The sequence below is a fragment of the Bos grunniens genome, chromosome 17 (genome assembly GCF_055505025.1).
Source record: "Bos grunniens cultivar Pamir isolate PY7600 chromosome 17, Bosgru_T2T1.0, whole genome shotgun sequence".
In the NCBI taxonomy this organism is placed as follows: Eukaryota; Metazoa; Chordata; class Mammalia; order Artiodactyla; family Bovidae; genus Bos; species Bos grunniens.
Window position 1 is genome coordinate 29,925,788 of NC_141181.1, and position 14,973 is coordinate 29,940,760.

The 14,973-nt window shown below is 37.9% G+C and overlaps 1 protein-coding gene across 19 annotated transcripts in view; it reads right to left on the reverse strand.

Moving 5' to 3' along the window:
• The window catches only part of LARP1B (La ribonucleoprotein 1B), a 137,064-nt gene that overhangs the window by 40,050 nt on the left and 82,041 nt on the right, over positions 1-14,973 (reverse strand). For 14 of the 19 annotated variants that reach the window (XR_015144290.1, XR_015144284.1, XR_015144283.1 and 11 more), the window contains one exon: positions 14,180-14,303. The exons of the other annotated variants lie outside the window; for them this stretch is intronic. Coding sequence is in view for 8 of the 14 variants with exons in the window: in XM_086346765.1 (XP_086202891.1) it covers positions 14,180-14,303 (124 nt within the window). In the remaining 6 variants the exon portion in view is untranslated. The remainder of the gene's footprint in view (positions 1-14,179; positions 14,304-14,973) is intronic. 19 annotated transcript variants of the gene reach the window in all.

Genomic DNA, 14,973 nt, shown 5'->3' on the forward strand with positions numbered 1-14,973 from the left:
AGATCACAGTTCTCCAACCAGAGATTAAACCAGGCCACAACAGAGAAAGTCCTAGATCCTAACCACTAGACCACCAAGGAACTCCCAATAGGCATTCTTAAGAAATGAAAAGATAAATCTTTAGATTGGGGGAAGATATGTGAAAATTACATAGGAATCAAAAGACGCTTACTCCTTGGAAGGGAAGTTATGACCAACCTAGATAGCATATTCAAAAGCAGAGACATTACTTTGCCTACAAAGGTCCGTCTAGTCAAGGCTATGGTTTTTCCAGTAGTCATGTATGGATGTAAGAGTTGGACTGTGAAGAAAGCTGAGCGCTGAAGAATTGATGCTTTTGAACTGTGGTGTTAGAGAAGACTCTTGAGAGTCCCTTGGACTGCAAGGACATCCAACCAGTCCATTCTGAAGGAGATCAGCCCTGGGTGTTCTTTGGAAGGAATGATGCTGAAGCTGAAACTCCAGTACTTTGGCCACCTCATGCGAAGAGCTGACTCATTGGAAAAGACTCTGATGCTGGGAGGGATTGGGGGCAGGAGGAGAAGGGGACGACAGAGGATGAGATGGCTGGATGGCATCACTGACTCAATGGACATGAGTTTGAGTGAATTCCGGGAGTTGATGATGGACAGGGAGGCCTGGCGTGCTGCAATTCATGGGGTTGCAAAGAGTCAGACACGACTGAGCGACTGAACTCAACTGAACTGAACTGAACTGAATAAAGACTTGGATTAGAATAAAGAACTCTGAAAGCTCAGCAAGGAAACAACTAAAAAAAAAAAAAAAACTCAAAATACTTGAGCAATCACTTCACCAAAGATATACCAATAGCAAAAAAAAAAAAATGCTCAGCACTGTTAGTCATAATGAGACACTGCTGCTGCTGCTAAGTCGCTTCAGTCGTGTCCGACTCTGTGCGACCCCAGAGATGGCAGCGCACCAGGCTTCCCCATCCCTGGGATTCTCCAGGCAAGAACACTGGAGTGGGTTGCCATTTCCTTCTCCAATGCGTGAAAGTGAAAAGTCAAAGTGAAGTCGCTCAGTCGTGTCCGACTCTAGCAACCCCATGGACTGCAGCCCACCAGGCTCCTCCATCCACGGGATTCTCTAGGCAAAAGTACTGGAGTGGGGTGCCATTGCCTTCTCCATAATGAGACACTACTACATACCTAATAGAAAGGGAAAAATATTTTAAAACTTTGCAATACCAACTGCTGGTGAAGACATGGAGCAATGGGAACCCTCATACATTACTGGTGGGGATGCAAAGTGACATAGCCACTTTGGAAAACCATTAGACAGTTTCTTATAAAGTTAAAAACACTTACCACATGATCCAGCAATCCCACTCCAAGTATTTACCCAACTGACATGAAAACTTATCATCTTACCAAAACCTATAAGCAAATATTTATAGCATCTTTATTCACAATCACCAAAAATTAAAAACAACCCACATGTTCTTCAACTAATGGTAAATTGCTTATATCCATGTGAAGGAATATTACTTACCAGTAAAAAGGACACACAAAATATGGGTGAATCTCAAATGCATTACTGTATTTACATTACTGTAAATAAAAGAAGCCAGACACAAAGGGTTACACTCTATACAATTCCATTTATATGATATTCTGGTAAAGGCAAAATTATAGAAGTAGAAAACAGAAAACAGGCTGCCAAAGGCTAGGCATGGGGTTGGCTACAAAGAGGCATAGGAGAATTTGAGCAGAGTAATAGAACTTTGCTGTAATTTGAGTAGTTGGTAATTACAAGACTATGCATTTGTCAAAATTCCCAAATCTGTATATGCAAAAAGTGAAATTTATTGAGTATAAATGATATCTTTTAAAAAAAGAAATAAAAAAGACAATTCTGGATCCCTGTAAAGTGGAATGAAAGGAAGGAGACAGATTAGGAGTTATAATTAACCAATGTAAAATGATGGTAGCTTTTGTGTGATAGAAGTAGTGAAGATGAGAAGTGGTTAGGTTCTGGATATATTTTAAAGGATAATGGAAATAATCTGCCAAGGAATAAGAAATAAGAGGTTGAAAAAGAAAGAGATCAAAAATAACATCAAGATTTTTTTTCCCCTGTACAACTAGAAAGATAGAGTTAACATATCATAGAGATGTGGAAGTCTGGGAGAATTCCTTGGAAAGGGGTGGGAATTCAGACTTTCAATTTTCACCATATGAAGTTTGACATGTTTATAAAACATCCAAGTGAAACTGCTGAAACACAGTTATTTATTCAGAATACAGGATGGAGTCTGTACATATAAATTTGATAGTCACTTTTATGCATTGGAGAAGGAAATGGCAATCCACTCCAGTGTTCTTGCCTGGAGAATCCCAGGGACAGGGGAGCCTGGTGGGTGCCGTCTCTGGGGTTGCACAGAGTCAGACACAACTGAAGCGACTTAGCAGCAGCAGCAGCAGCAGCAGCAGTATAGGGATTGGAGAAGGCAATGGCACCCCACTCCAGTACTCTTGTCTGGAATATCCCATGGATGGAGAAGCCTGGTAGGCTGCAGTCCATGGGGTCGCTAAGAGTCGGATACAACTGATCGACTTCACATTCACTTTTCACTTTCATGCATTGGAGAAGGAAATGGCAACCCACTCCAGTGTTCTTGCCTGGAGAATCCCAGAGACGGGGGAGCCTGGTGGGCTGCCGTCTACGGGGTCGCACAGAGTCGGACACGACTGAAGTGACTTAGCAGCAGCAGCAGCACTATAAGGATGCCATTTAAAAACATGAAACTAAATACTATTACCTGCAGAGTTACTGAGAATCAGAAAGAAGAAATTTGAAGATAAAGCGCTAAAGCATCCAAAGCCTGGGGAAATGGGAAAGAAGCAGCAAATAAAAGACTCCATGAAGTTGAATGAGAACTAAGCAAACAGTGTCTAGGAAGAAGAATGTTTCAAGACAAAGAATGACTGATCCAGTGCTGTCAGGGAAGATGATGATTGACTTGACCCGTCTTAAACACAAAGATCTCTAGGGCAATAGCTAAAGCTGATTTGGGGGTGAGGGGTGGAAGTGTGTTTGGATTAGGTCTAGAGGATAAACAGGAAGATAGATATTAATGACAGTGAAAACAAAATTTTTTTTTTCACCTCAAATTCTATTTTTTAAAGCAACAGCAATTCTTTATTACTATCAGCGTTTTATAGCATTTCCTATCCTTTCACCTTTCAATCTCTGTGTATACTTATGACACACAACAGCATAGAGCTGAATATCCTTTAAATCCAATCCATAACTGTCTTTCTAACCGAAAGTTAATCTATTCAACATTTTTCAGCAATATATTGGATTGATTTCTGTCTTCTTAATTTGTGCTTAATTTTATTTTTGTTCATATTTTTAAAACTTGGAGATTATAGCACATGAAGGTTTACACACACCCACACACACACACAGACAGACTTTAAAATACAGTTGATTTAGAAATGAAAATGAGAACAAGAAACTAAGTATGGAAAAAATTCAAGCTTTCCAAAAACACTGTATTAAAAAAAAAACCTTTGGGTAATTATCTGAGACTTTACTTAAAGAGCATAATCATTTATATTCAGGTTGGTACCCACAAACCCACCAAGGCCAAAACATAAATTTCAGATGCAGGCAAACCATTTGCAGACTCTCCAGATAGAATTCCTTCCGTTTCTCAGGAATTAAACATTGTATATATATTAAACACTATATATATATTGTGGATGAAGCAAAAACTGGAATCAAGACTGCCAGGCATACAGCATAGTGACTCAATATATTTATGGATTTTATTCCATTTAAAGTTACTACAAAAGAATGGCTATATTCCTATGTACTGTACATTATAATGTAGCTTATCAACTTTATACACATATGAGTATGTTTTTCCATAGGCATTTTCCTATGGCTCACATGGTAAGTAATCTGCCTGCAATGCAGGAGACCCAGGTTCAATCCCTGGGTCAGCAAAGAGATTATTGAGAAATATCAATAACCTCAGATATGCAGATAACACTACCCTTATGGCAGAAAGTGAAGAAGAACTAAAGAGCTTCTTGATGAAAGTGAAAGAGGAAAGTGAAAGAGATGACTTAAAACTCAACATTCAGAAAACTAAGATCATGGCATCCAGTCCCATCACTTCATGGCAAATAGATGGGGAAACAATGGAAACAGTGAGAGACTTTATTTTGGGGGGCTCTAATCAAGGCTATGGTTTTTCCAGTGGTCATGTATGGATGTGAGAGTTGGACTGTGAAGAAAGCTGAGCGCTGAAGAATTGATGCTTTTGAATTGTGGTGTTGGAGAAGACTCTTGAGAGTCCCTTGGACTGCAAGGAGATCCAACCAGTCCATTCTAAAGGAGATCAGCCGTGAGTGTTCTTTGGAAGGAATGATGCTGAAGCTGAAACTCCAGTACTTTTGGCCACCTCATGCGAAGAGTTGACTCACTGGAAAAGACTCTGATGCTGGGAGGGATTTGGGGGCAGGAGGAAAAGGTGATGACAGAGGATGAGATGGCTGGATGGCATCACTGACTGATAGTCATGAGTTTGAGTGAACTCTGGGAGTTGATGATGGACAGGGATGCCCGGCGTGCTACAATTCATGGGGTTGCAAAGAGTCAGACACGACTGAGCGACTGAACTGAACTGAAAATCACTGCAGATGGTGACTGCAGCCAATGAAATTAAAAGACACTTGCTCCTTGGAAGAAAAGCTATGACCAACCTAGACAGAATGTTAAAAAGCAGAGACACTACTTTGCCAACAAAGGTCTGTCTAGTAAAAGCTATGGTTTTTCTAGTAGTCATGTATGGATGTGAGAGTTGGACTATAAAGAAAGCTGAGCACCGAAGAACCGATGTTTTTGAATTGTGGTGTTGGAGGAGACTCTTGAGAGTCCCTTGGACTGCAAGGAGATCCAACCAGTCCATCCTAAAGGAAATCAGTTCTGAATATTCATTGGAAGGACTGATGTTGAAGCTGAAACTCCAAAACTTTGGCCACCTGATGCGAAGAACTGACTCACTGGAAAAGATCCTGATGCTGGGAAAGATTGAAAGTGGGAGGAGAAGGGGATGACAGAGGATGAGATGGTTGGATGGCATCTCCGACTTGATGGACATGAGTTTGAGTAGGCTCCAGGAGTTGGTGATGGACAGGGAAGCCAGGTATGCTGCACTTCATGGGGTTGCAAAGAGTCAGACACAACTGACCGACTGAACTGAAACACTATATTAAAATTTTTAAATTAATTCCCCTTGCTCTTTATGGTTTCTACAAGCTATCCATGTATCCATGAATTTTATATAAGACGGCACTAAATTTAGTGAACTGATTTTTTTTTTACATCCTCTACTTTTAAGATTAAACCATTTTGTCACAAATAGCTTTAGATCTTTTATTTTCCACTACTGCATATTTTTCCTTTATGTCAATGGGTGCTTTTTAGTTTTCATTTGTTTTTTATATTATGAATTATGCTGCTACAAATGTTCTTTTTGGTAGCATTTGCAAGAGTATCTCTTGAAGTGAAACTGTTGGCTTATAATATGGTATATCACCATGGTTTTAAATGGCAAATCTCAGCAAATAGTATGGTATCTTTTCATATTTATTGCCATATAATTTTTGTCTATGTGAAGCTCCAGTTTGTTTCATTTACTACTTTTTCTACTGATGTTAATCTTTTTTCATATTGATTTCTTCATATCCAAGTATAGTTGATGTACAATATTTTATTCATTTCAGGCATACAGCATAGTGACTCAACATATTTATGGATTTTATTCCATTTAAAGTTATTACAAAACAATGGCTATATGCCTGTGTACTGTACATTATAATGTATAATGTAGCTTATCAATTTTATACATAGGAGTATGTTTTTCCTAGGGATGTCCCTATGGCTCAGATGGTAAGTAATCTGCCTGCAATGCACGAAACCCGGGTTCAATCCCTGGGTCAGGAAGATCCCCTGGAGAAGGAAATGGCAACCCATTCCAATATTCTTTCCTGGAGAATTCCACAGACAGAGGATGCTGGTGGGCTACATCTATGGGGTCACAAAGAGTTGGACACAACTAAGCAACTTAACACACACACACGTTTCTCGTAATCTCATACCTCTATCTCCCTATCCCATTCCTTCCCTCTAATTCTTTGTTAATCTTATGCACTATAAAATTTATCTCTTTGGAGCATAACAATTTAGGAATGTGCCCATGGTATGGTATTAAGTAAAATGAGTAACATGAAGAGAGGCAGATATGATGCAATTCAAACTGCATATGGGAGAAAATTTACTTTTTGGCAATGGAAGATACTGATGGTTGACCAGATCACTGTCTTTAAGAGGGCTCGATTTTCAAATGAATCACATGTATTTTTGTAGCTGTGAACCATATCCTCTATGCTTCTTTCCTTTTGAAAGCAGAGTGCTATATTTTTCCCTTTGCACACAGCAATACATTTGCCCAGTTAACAAAAAAAATTACTGATACTATCAGGAGATCAGAGTGTAATCTATAGTTTATTCCAAGATTTTACATATTTCTTTAATAGTTCTCAGAGGATATAGTCCAAGGTGCCAAACCAAACGAAGATGCTAACATGAAATCTTTGTTTATTCAAAATGTGGTCACTTCTAAACAGACATTTCTCTAAAGAAGACATATATATGACTAATAAACACATGAAAAGCTGCTCAACATTGCTTAACATTAGAGAAATGCAAATCAAAACTACAATGAGCTATTGTCTCACACCAGTCAGAATGGCCATCATCAAAAAGTCTACAGACAATAAATGGTGGAAAGGGTGTGGAGAAAAGGGAACCCTCCTGCACTGTTGGTGGGAATGAAAATTGATACAGCCACGATGGAGAACAGTATGGAGATTCCTTAAAAATGACAAATAAAACTACCATAAGACCCAGCAATCCCACTCCTGGGCATATACCCTGAGGAAATCATAATTGAAAAAGACACATGTACCCCAATGTTCACTGTAGCAGTATTTACAATAGCTAGAAAAAAAAAAAAAAACAAACAAACAATAGCTAGGACATGGAAGCAACCTAGATGTCCATTGACAGATGAATGAATAAAGAAAGAAGTTGTGGTACACATACACTTAAGTGTATACTGGAATCTTATTCAGCTATAAAAAGGAACACATTTGAGTCAGTTCTAATGAGGTGGATGAACCTAGAGCCTATTATACAGAGTGAAGTGAAAGAAAAAGACAAATATGGTCTATAAAGATGGAGAAGCTCTATACAGTCAACAAAAACAAGACCAGGAGCTGACTGTGGCTCAGATCATGAGCTCCTTATTACCAAATTCTGACTTAAATTGAAGAAAGTAGGGAAAATCACTAGACCATTCAGGTATGACCTAAATCAAATCCCTTATGATTATACAATGGAAGTGAGAAATAGATTTAAGGGCCTAGATCTGATAGATAGAGTGCCTGATGAACTGTGGAATGAGGTTCGTGACATTGTACAGGAGACAGGGATCAAGATCATCCCCATGGAAAAGAAATGCAGAAAAGCAAAATGGCTGTCTGGGGAGGCCTTACAAATAGCTGTGAAAAGAAGAGAAGTGAAAAGCAAAGGAGAAAAGGAAAGATATAAGCATCTGAATGCAGAGTTCCAAAGAATGGCAAGAAGAGATAGGAAAGCCTTCCTCAGTGATCAATAAAAAGAAATAGAGGAAAACAACAGAATGGGAAAGACTAGAGATCTCTTCAAGAAAATTAGAGATACCAAAGGAACATTTCATGCAAAGAGGGGCTCGATAAAGGACAGAAATGGTATGGACCTAACAGAAGCAGAAGATATTAAGAAGAGGTGGCAAGAATACACAGAAGAACTGTACAAAAAAGATCTTCACGACCCAGATAATCACAATGGTGTGATCAATCACCTAGAGCCAGACATCCTGGAATGTGAAGTCCAGTGGGCCTTAGAAAGCATCACTACGAACAAAGCTAGTGGAGGTGATGGAATTCCAGTGGAGCTATTTCAAATCCTGAAAGATGATGCTGTGAAAGTGCTACACTCAATATGCCAGCAAATTTGGAAAACTCAGCAGTGGCCACAGGACTGGAAAAGGTCAGTTTTCATTCCAATCCCAAAGAAAGGCAATGCCAAAGAATGCTCAAATTACCGCACAATTGCACTCATCTCACATGCTAGTAAAGTAATGCTCAAAACTCTCCAAGCCAGGCTTCAGCAATATGTGAACTGTGAACTTCCTGATGTTCAAGCTTGTTTTAGAAAAGGCAGAGGAACCAGAGATCAAACTGCCAACATCCGCTGGATCATGGAAGAAGCAAGAGAGTTCCAGAAAAACATCTATTTCTGCTTTACTGACTATGCCAAAGCCTTTGACTGTGTGGATCACAATAAATTGTGGAAAACTCTGAAAGAGATGGGAATAACAGACCACCTGATCTGCCTCTTGAGAAATTTGTATGCAGGTCAGGAAGCAACAGTTAGAACTGGACATGGAACAACAGACTGGTTCCAATAGGAAAAGGAGTACGTCAAGGCTGTATATTGTCATCCTGCTTATTTAACTTATATGCAGAGTACATCATGAGCAACGCTGGACTGGAAGAAACACAACCTGGAATCAAGATTGCCGGGAGAAATATCAATAACCTCAGATATGCAGATGACACCACCCTTATGGCAGAAAGTGAAGAGGAACTAAAAACCCTCTTGATGAAAGTGGAAGTGGAGAGTGAAAAGTTGGCTTAAAGCTCAACATTCAGAAAACTAAGATCACGGCACCTGGTCCCATCACTTCATGGCAAATAGATGGGGAAACAGTGGAAACAGTGTCAAACTTTATTTTTCTGGGCTCCAAAATCACTGCAGATGGTGACTGCAGCCATGAAATTAAAAGACGCTTACTCCTTGGAAGGAACGTTATGACCAACCTAGATAGCATATTCAAAAGCAGAGACATTACTTTGCCAACAAAGGTTCGTCTAGTCAAGGCTATGGTTTTTCCTGTGGTCATGTATGGATGTGAGAGTTGGACTGTGAAGAAGGCTGAGCACCGAAGAATTGATGCTTTTGAACTGTGGTGTTGGAGAAGACTCTTGAGAGTCCCTTGGACTGCAAGGAGATCCAACCAGTCCATTCTAAAGGAGATCAGCCCTGGGATTTCTTTGAAGGGAATGATACTAAAGCTGAAACTCCAGTACTTTGGCCACCTCATGCGAAGAGTTGACTCACTGGAAAAGACTCTGATGCTGGGAGGGATTGAGGGCAGGAGGAGAAGGGGACGCCAGAGGATGAGATGGCTGGATGGCATCACTGACTCGATGGACTTGAGTCTGATTGAACTCCGGGAGTTTGTTATGGACAGGGGGGCCTGGCGTGATGCAATTCATGGGGTCGCAAAGAGTCTGACACGACTGAGCGGCTGAACTGAACTGAATGCATATATATGGAATCTAGAAAGATGGTACTGATGATCCTACTGCAGAGCAGCAAAGGAGATGCAGATATAAAGGACAGACTTTTGGACACAGTGAGGGAAGGAGAGGGTGGGATGATTTGAGAGAGTAGCATTGAAACGCATGCATTACCATATGTAAAAATAGATAGCCAGTGGGAATTTGCTGTATGTTACAGAGAACCCAAAGTCAGTGCGCTATGACAACCTTAGAGGGGTGGGTTTGGGAAAAAAGGTGGGAGGGAGGGGACATACGTATACCTATGGCTAATTCATGTTGACATATGGCAGAAACTATCACAATATTGTAAAGTAATTATTATCGAATTAAAAATAAAATGAAAACGTGGTCACTTCTTTAACCATGAAAAAAATACACATGCTAACTCTGACTTCAAAAATCACTTTAAATGACTTTGAGTCACTGAATTTTAAAACTGTATTGTATAGCATAGCATAATTTATTAAACAGTTAAAAATGGATCCCAGGAATTTAAATAAATAAATAAATAAAATAAAATATACCCCATGGGACTTTAATTCTATGATGTAGGGAAGAGCATAAATTGTTAATTTTAATGAACTCAAATTAAACAACATGAAAAATCTTATAATTACTCTGAACATCCCTAGTGGAATACCCTAAGAACATTTTTAAAGTTTAAAAATATAAAGTTTTAAACAGTTCAAATTTTAAATGTTTAAAGAACTTTAAAACAAGTAAGCTTCTTTTAGTATTTACAGTAATATTATTGTTATTTTTAAATTATTATAGGATAAACAATTCTGTTACTGTGCATAGGAATTTTTTTTATGTAAGTAAAAAGTGGTACAAATATAAAATCTAATAAATTAAAACCTTTAATCTTAAATGTGAACAAAAATTATCAACATAAATTCATAATGTAATTTTCCTTAAAAAAATTTCCAAGCTCTTTCAATGGAAAAGGCCTAGAAACAATAAGCAACTCAGTAGCAAATAGAATACTGACAAAGCTTAATTAACATCAGGCCAGCTGGCAAATAAGACAGTTAAGAATCCAACTCCATTATCACAAAACAAAGCAACGAAAGGTAGATAAAGTCAATAAACTGATAAATGGCACAAGTATCAACAAGATGAGAGTATAATTCATCAAATACATTTAAGAGATCATAGTGATATTTTAATCAAAGTATAGCTGATACACATTATATAAGTTGGAGATGTACAATATAGTGATTCACAATTTTTTATAAAGATAACACTCCATTTATAATTATAAATAATATTGGCTATGCTATGCTAAGTCAATTCAGTCGAGTCCGACTCTGTGCGACCCCGTAGACGGCAGCCCACCAGGCTCCCCCGTCTCTGGGATTCTCCAGGCAAGAACACTGGAGTGGGTTGCCATTTCCTTCTCCAATGCATGAAAGTGAAAAATGAAAGTGAAGTCGCTCAGTCGTGTCCGACTCTTAGCGACCCCATGGACTGCAGCCTACAAGGCTTCTCCATCCATGGGATTTTCCAGGCAAGAGTACTGGAGTGGGGTGCCATTGCCTTCTCTGAATGTTGGCTATATTCCCCATATTATACACTATACCCTTGTAGCCTATATCACACATAATAGTTTATACCTCTTAATCCCCTAACCTCATAATCTCCCCATTCCTTCTCCCCACTGGAAACCACTAGTTTGTTCTCTGTATCTGTGAGTCTGTTTCTTGTTTTGTTATAATTCACTAGTTTGTTGTATTTTTTAGATTCCACATATAAGACATATCATAGAGTATTTGTCTTTGTCTGATTTATTCCATGTAGTATAATGCCCTCCAGGTCTATCCATGTTGCTGCAAATCGCAAAACTCTGTTCTTTTTTCATGGCCATCCTAAAGGAGATCAGTCCTGGGTGTTCATTGGAAGGAATGATGTTGAGGCTGAAACTGCAATACTTTGGCCACCTGATGCGAAGAGCTGACTCATTAGAAAAGACCCTGATGCTGGGAAAGACTGAGGGCAGGAGGAGAAGGGGACGACAGAGGATGAGATGGTTGGATGGCATCATCGACTCAATGGACATGGGTTTGGGTGGACTCCGGGGGTTGGTGATGGACAGGGAGGCCTGGTGTGCTGTGGTTGATGGGGTCGCAAAGAGTCGGACACGACTGAGCAACTGAACTGAATTGAACTATCTATATGTATCATATTTTCTTTATTTATTCATCTGTTGATGGACACTTAGGTTGCTATAGATTTGTAGTATAGTCTTAATTAGGGATTCTGATTCTTCCAACTGTTATTCTTTCTCAAGACTGCTTAGAGTCTTGAGAAATAAATCATTTGGCACCTTTTGGGCTTCCAATTTATTCTAGTTCTGTGACAAATGCCATTGGCATTTTTTTGCGGGGGCAGGGGGCCTGCACTTGGTCTTCATTTCTGTGCATGGGCTTTCTCTAATTGTGAAGAGTGGGTGCTAATACTCTCCAGTTGTGGTGTGTGGGTGTGTCATTGTGGTGGCTTCTTTTGCTGTGGAGCACTGGCTCTAGGGTGTGAGGGCTTCGGGAGCTGTGGCTCATGGGCTCAGAAGTTGCAGCTTGTGGATTCCAGAGATCAGGCTCATTAGTTGTGGCGCAGTGGCTTAGTTGCCCCACAGCATATGGAATCTTCCTGGACCAGGGATCAAAACCCGTGTCCCCTGCATTGGCAGGCAGATTCTTTACCACTGGAATACCACAGAAGTTTATCATTGGTATTTTGATAGGGACTTCATTGAATCTGTTCATTGTCTTGAATAGTATGTTCACTTTAACAATATTAATTCTTCCAATCCAAGAACATGGTATATCTCTCCATCTGTCTCTGTCATCTTCAGTTTCTTTCATCAGTTTCTGACAGTTCCAAGTACAGGTCTTTCACCTCTGTAGGCAGGTTTATTCACAGGTATTTTATTATTTTTAATGTAATTGTAAACGGGATGGTCCTTAATTTCTCTTTCTGATAGTTTGTTGATAGTATGCAACTGATATCTATATATATATTAATTTTGTATCCTGCAACTCTACCAAATTTATTGATGAACTCCAGTAGTTTTGATCATAGTGATAATTTTTAAATTATTATTAATTATTAAATTTAAAAATTTGAAATCACTAAACCAAAAAGAATCCTCATTGCTCACCAAAGAAGGATGTAGACAACCAGCTTGTTACTTTGGAAACAGTAAACAAAAACAAAGAATTAAGCATTTATTCCTTTTCCTGTTAGAACTCTATCTCAGGATAAACAGTCAATTAACGGAAATTCTCTTTATTGACGTAATCTACTAAATTAAGAAAGAATTATGAAAACAGAGTTATCACTATTTTGAAGCCCCATGTGAACCAAAAGCTACAAGCAATGACTGTCAATAGCTAACATCAACAAAAAGGAAGAATCAAGCATTATGTGCCTCATGGTCTAGTTTTCACAACAATATATGACATATTCTTACTGAGCCTCAGTCTGTTCAAGCCTCTGTATCAAAATCACAGTTAAAGAAAATTCAGGACCAGAAAATGGCTGGATGACCATGGGGATGCAATCAGCAAAATCCAGAATGTGAGATACTATACAGGGCAAACAATCTAGTTTCTACAACAATAAAGTTCAAGGGGAAAAAAAAAACAAACCAGTATGAACCTATATACTAAAAGAGACATATCAACATACTGCAATGTTTGGAACTTTTAAGGATCCTGATTTTTTTTTTTTTAAGTGAGGAATGAGAAAATTTGAACACCAACTAGGTATTTCATATTAAGGAATTTTACTAACAATTTTATTTAGTATGATAATGGTACTGGGTTATTTATGTGTTAAAATAGATGTCCTTTTCTTTTTAATAACATATACAAAAATACATAAAATTACAAAATATGAATAATATGATTAGGAGTTTGCTTCAAAATAATCCAATGGGAGGTAAAGAGAATGAGTGGAGTCAAGATGAAATAAAATTGGCTACAAGATGATTAAGTAGCTAATGCATAGGTAGATAATGGGCACATGGTGTTTCATCATACAATTTGTTCTATTTTTGGACATGTCCGAAGTTTTCCAAATTAAAAGTTTTTCTTTAATCTGCCTTTCAGAAAAACTATAATAAAATCAGTTACACTTGTCTGAAAATGTCAGATTCAATTTATGAATCTCCCAAATGTATTTCCATTTTCACACAAAGCTAAGGCCTTAAAGCAAAAGAATTATACTGATGGTATATTTTAAGAAATCAGCAAGTCACTGAAAAATTTTCCTTATTCTACGAAGAGAAGGATTCCCAGCAAACTTAAAATCAAGAAAGACACATACAGAACCAATCAATTAAGCTTACTTTTTAAGTAAGCATTTGGATTTGAGCATGATCTGGTAATATAATACACAACTCCTGGTTCACCTTTGTCATTGATCACCTGCCTGTTTACCAAGAGTAAGATGGGATTTCAACTATGTCCATTTACTACATGGCTATCTTACCAAATTTACAATCTGTATTTTTTAAGTCTTTAAAATGTTTTGAAGTTCATCAAAGGATAAATAAAAGCTGAGTTTTAAAATTCTAGTCTTTAATCAAACACCTAAACATTTTTCACAAATAACAAAGCAGCAAACTTTAAAAACAATTTAGAACTGCTTTAACATTATTTAGACACTTACAGAAAAGCAGACTTACATACCTTGCCTGGACTGTGAAGCTGCTACAGGAACTTCTTGGTTTGGCTCAAAAGGAAGCTCAGGTGTTAGGTTTTCAAATTGCTCTTTACTAATGAGATTTAGCTTCTTAAAGTTCTCAACTTCTTGCTAAAGTAAAATGGAGGAATCTAATTACTAAACTGGCTAAGAGAGTAACCAACAGACAATAATTGATACCAATCTCAAAAAAATGAGTTTTAAAAACCGGAATTGATTGCAACAGAATAAAAAAAGATGTTCCAATAAAGAATCTAGCATTACACTTAAAAATAATTAATATTCAGAGTCTAAAGGTGGCATCAAGAACCCTAAAATGTTAGGAACATTTTATAATTAAAACATATTATAAGAATATACATTCTTATCATTAATTTCTTATCGAGCATTGAGACACAAGACCATTAAGGTATTATAGAGGTTACAAAGTAATCTAATACACATTTCCTATCCTTAATGAATTTACCAGTTAGATGGAGAGAAAGAAATGTACAAATAAAAATAATATTAGACAGTATATGAAAACTGTAATATTTGGTATAAGAATTGAGATCATAAGGGAGGCATCACAGAGGAGATGAGACAAAAGAAGCTCCTTAAATGAGAATTTAGAGAAAGGGAAAATAATCCTAAATTAGGTACTATGAGCACAAATGAGAAGCTTAGAATAAAGTCATTTATTAGAAGATACTCAAATAAATGAGAGAATTTATTTAGAACTAGTGGCAAAAAGCCTTGATAAGGAAGTTGGAGAAAGCTAGGAGAAGGCAATGGCACCCCA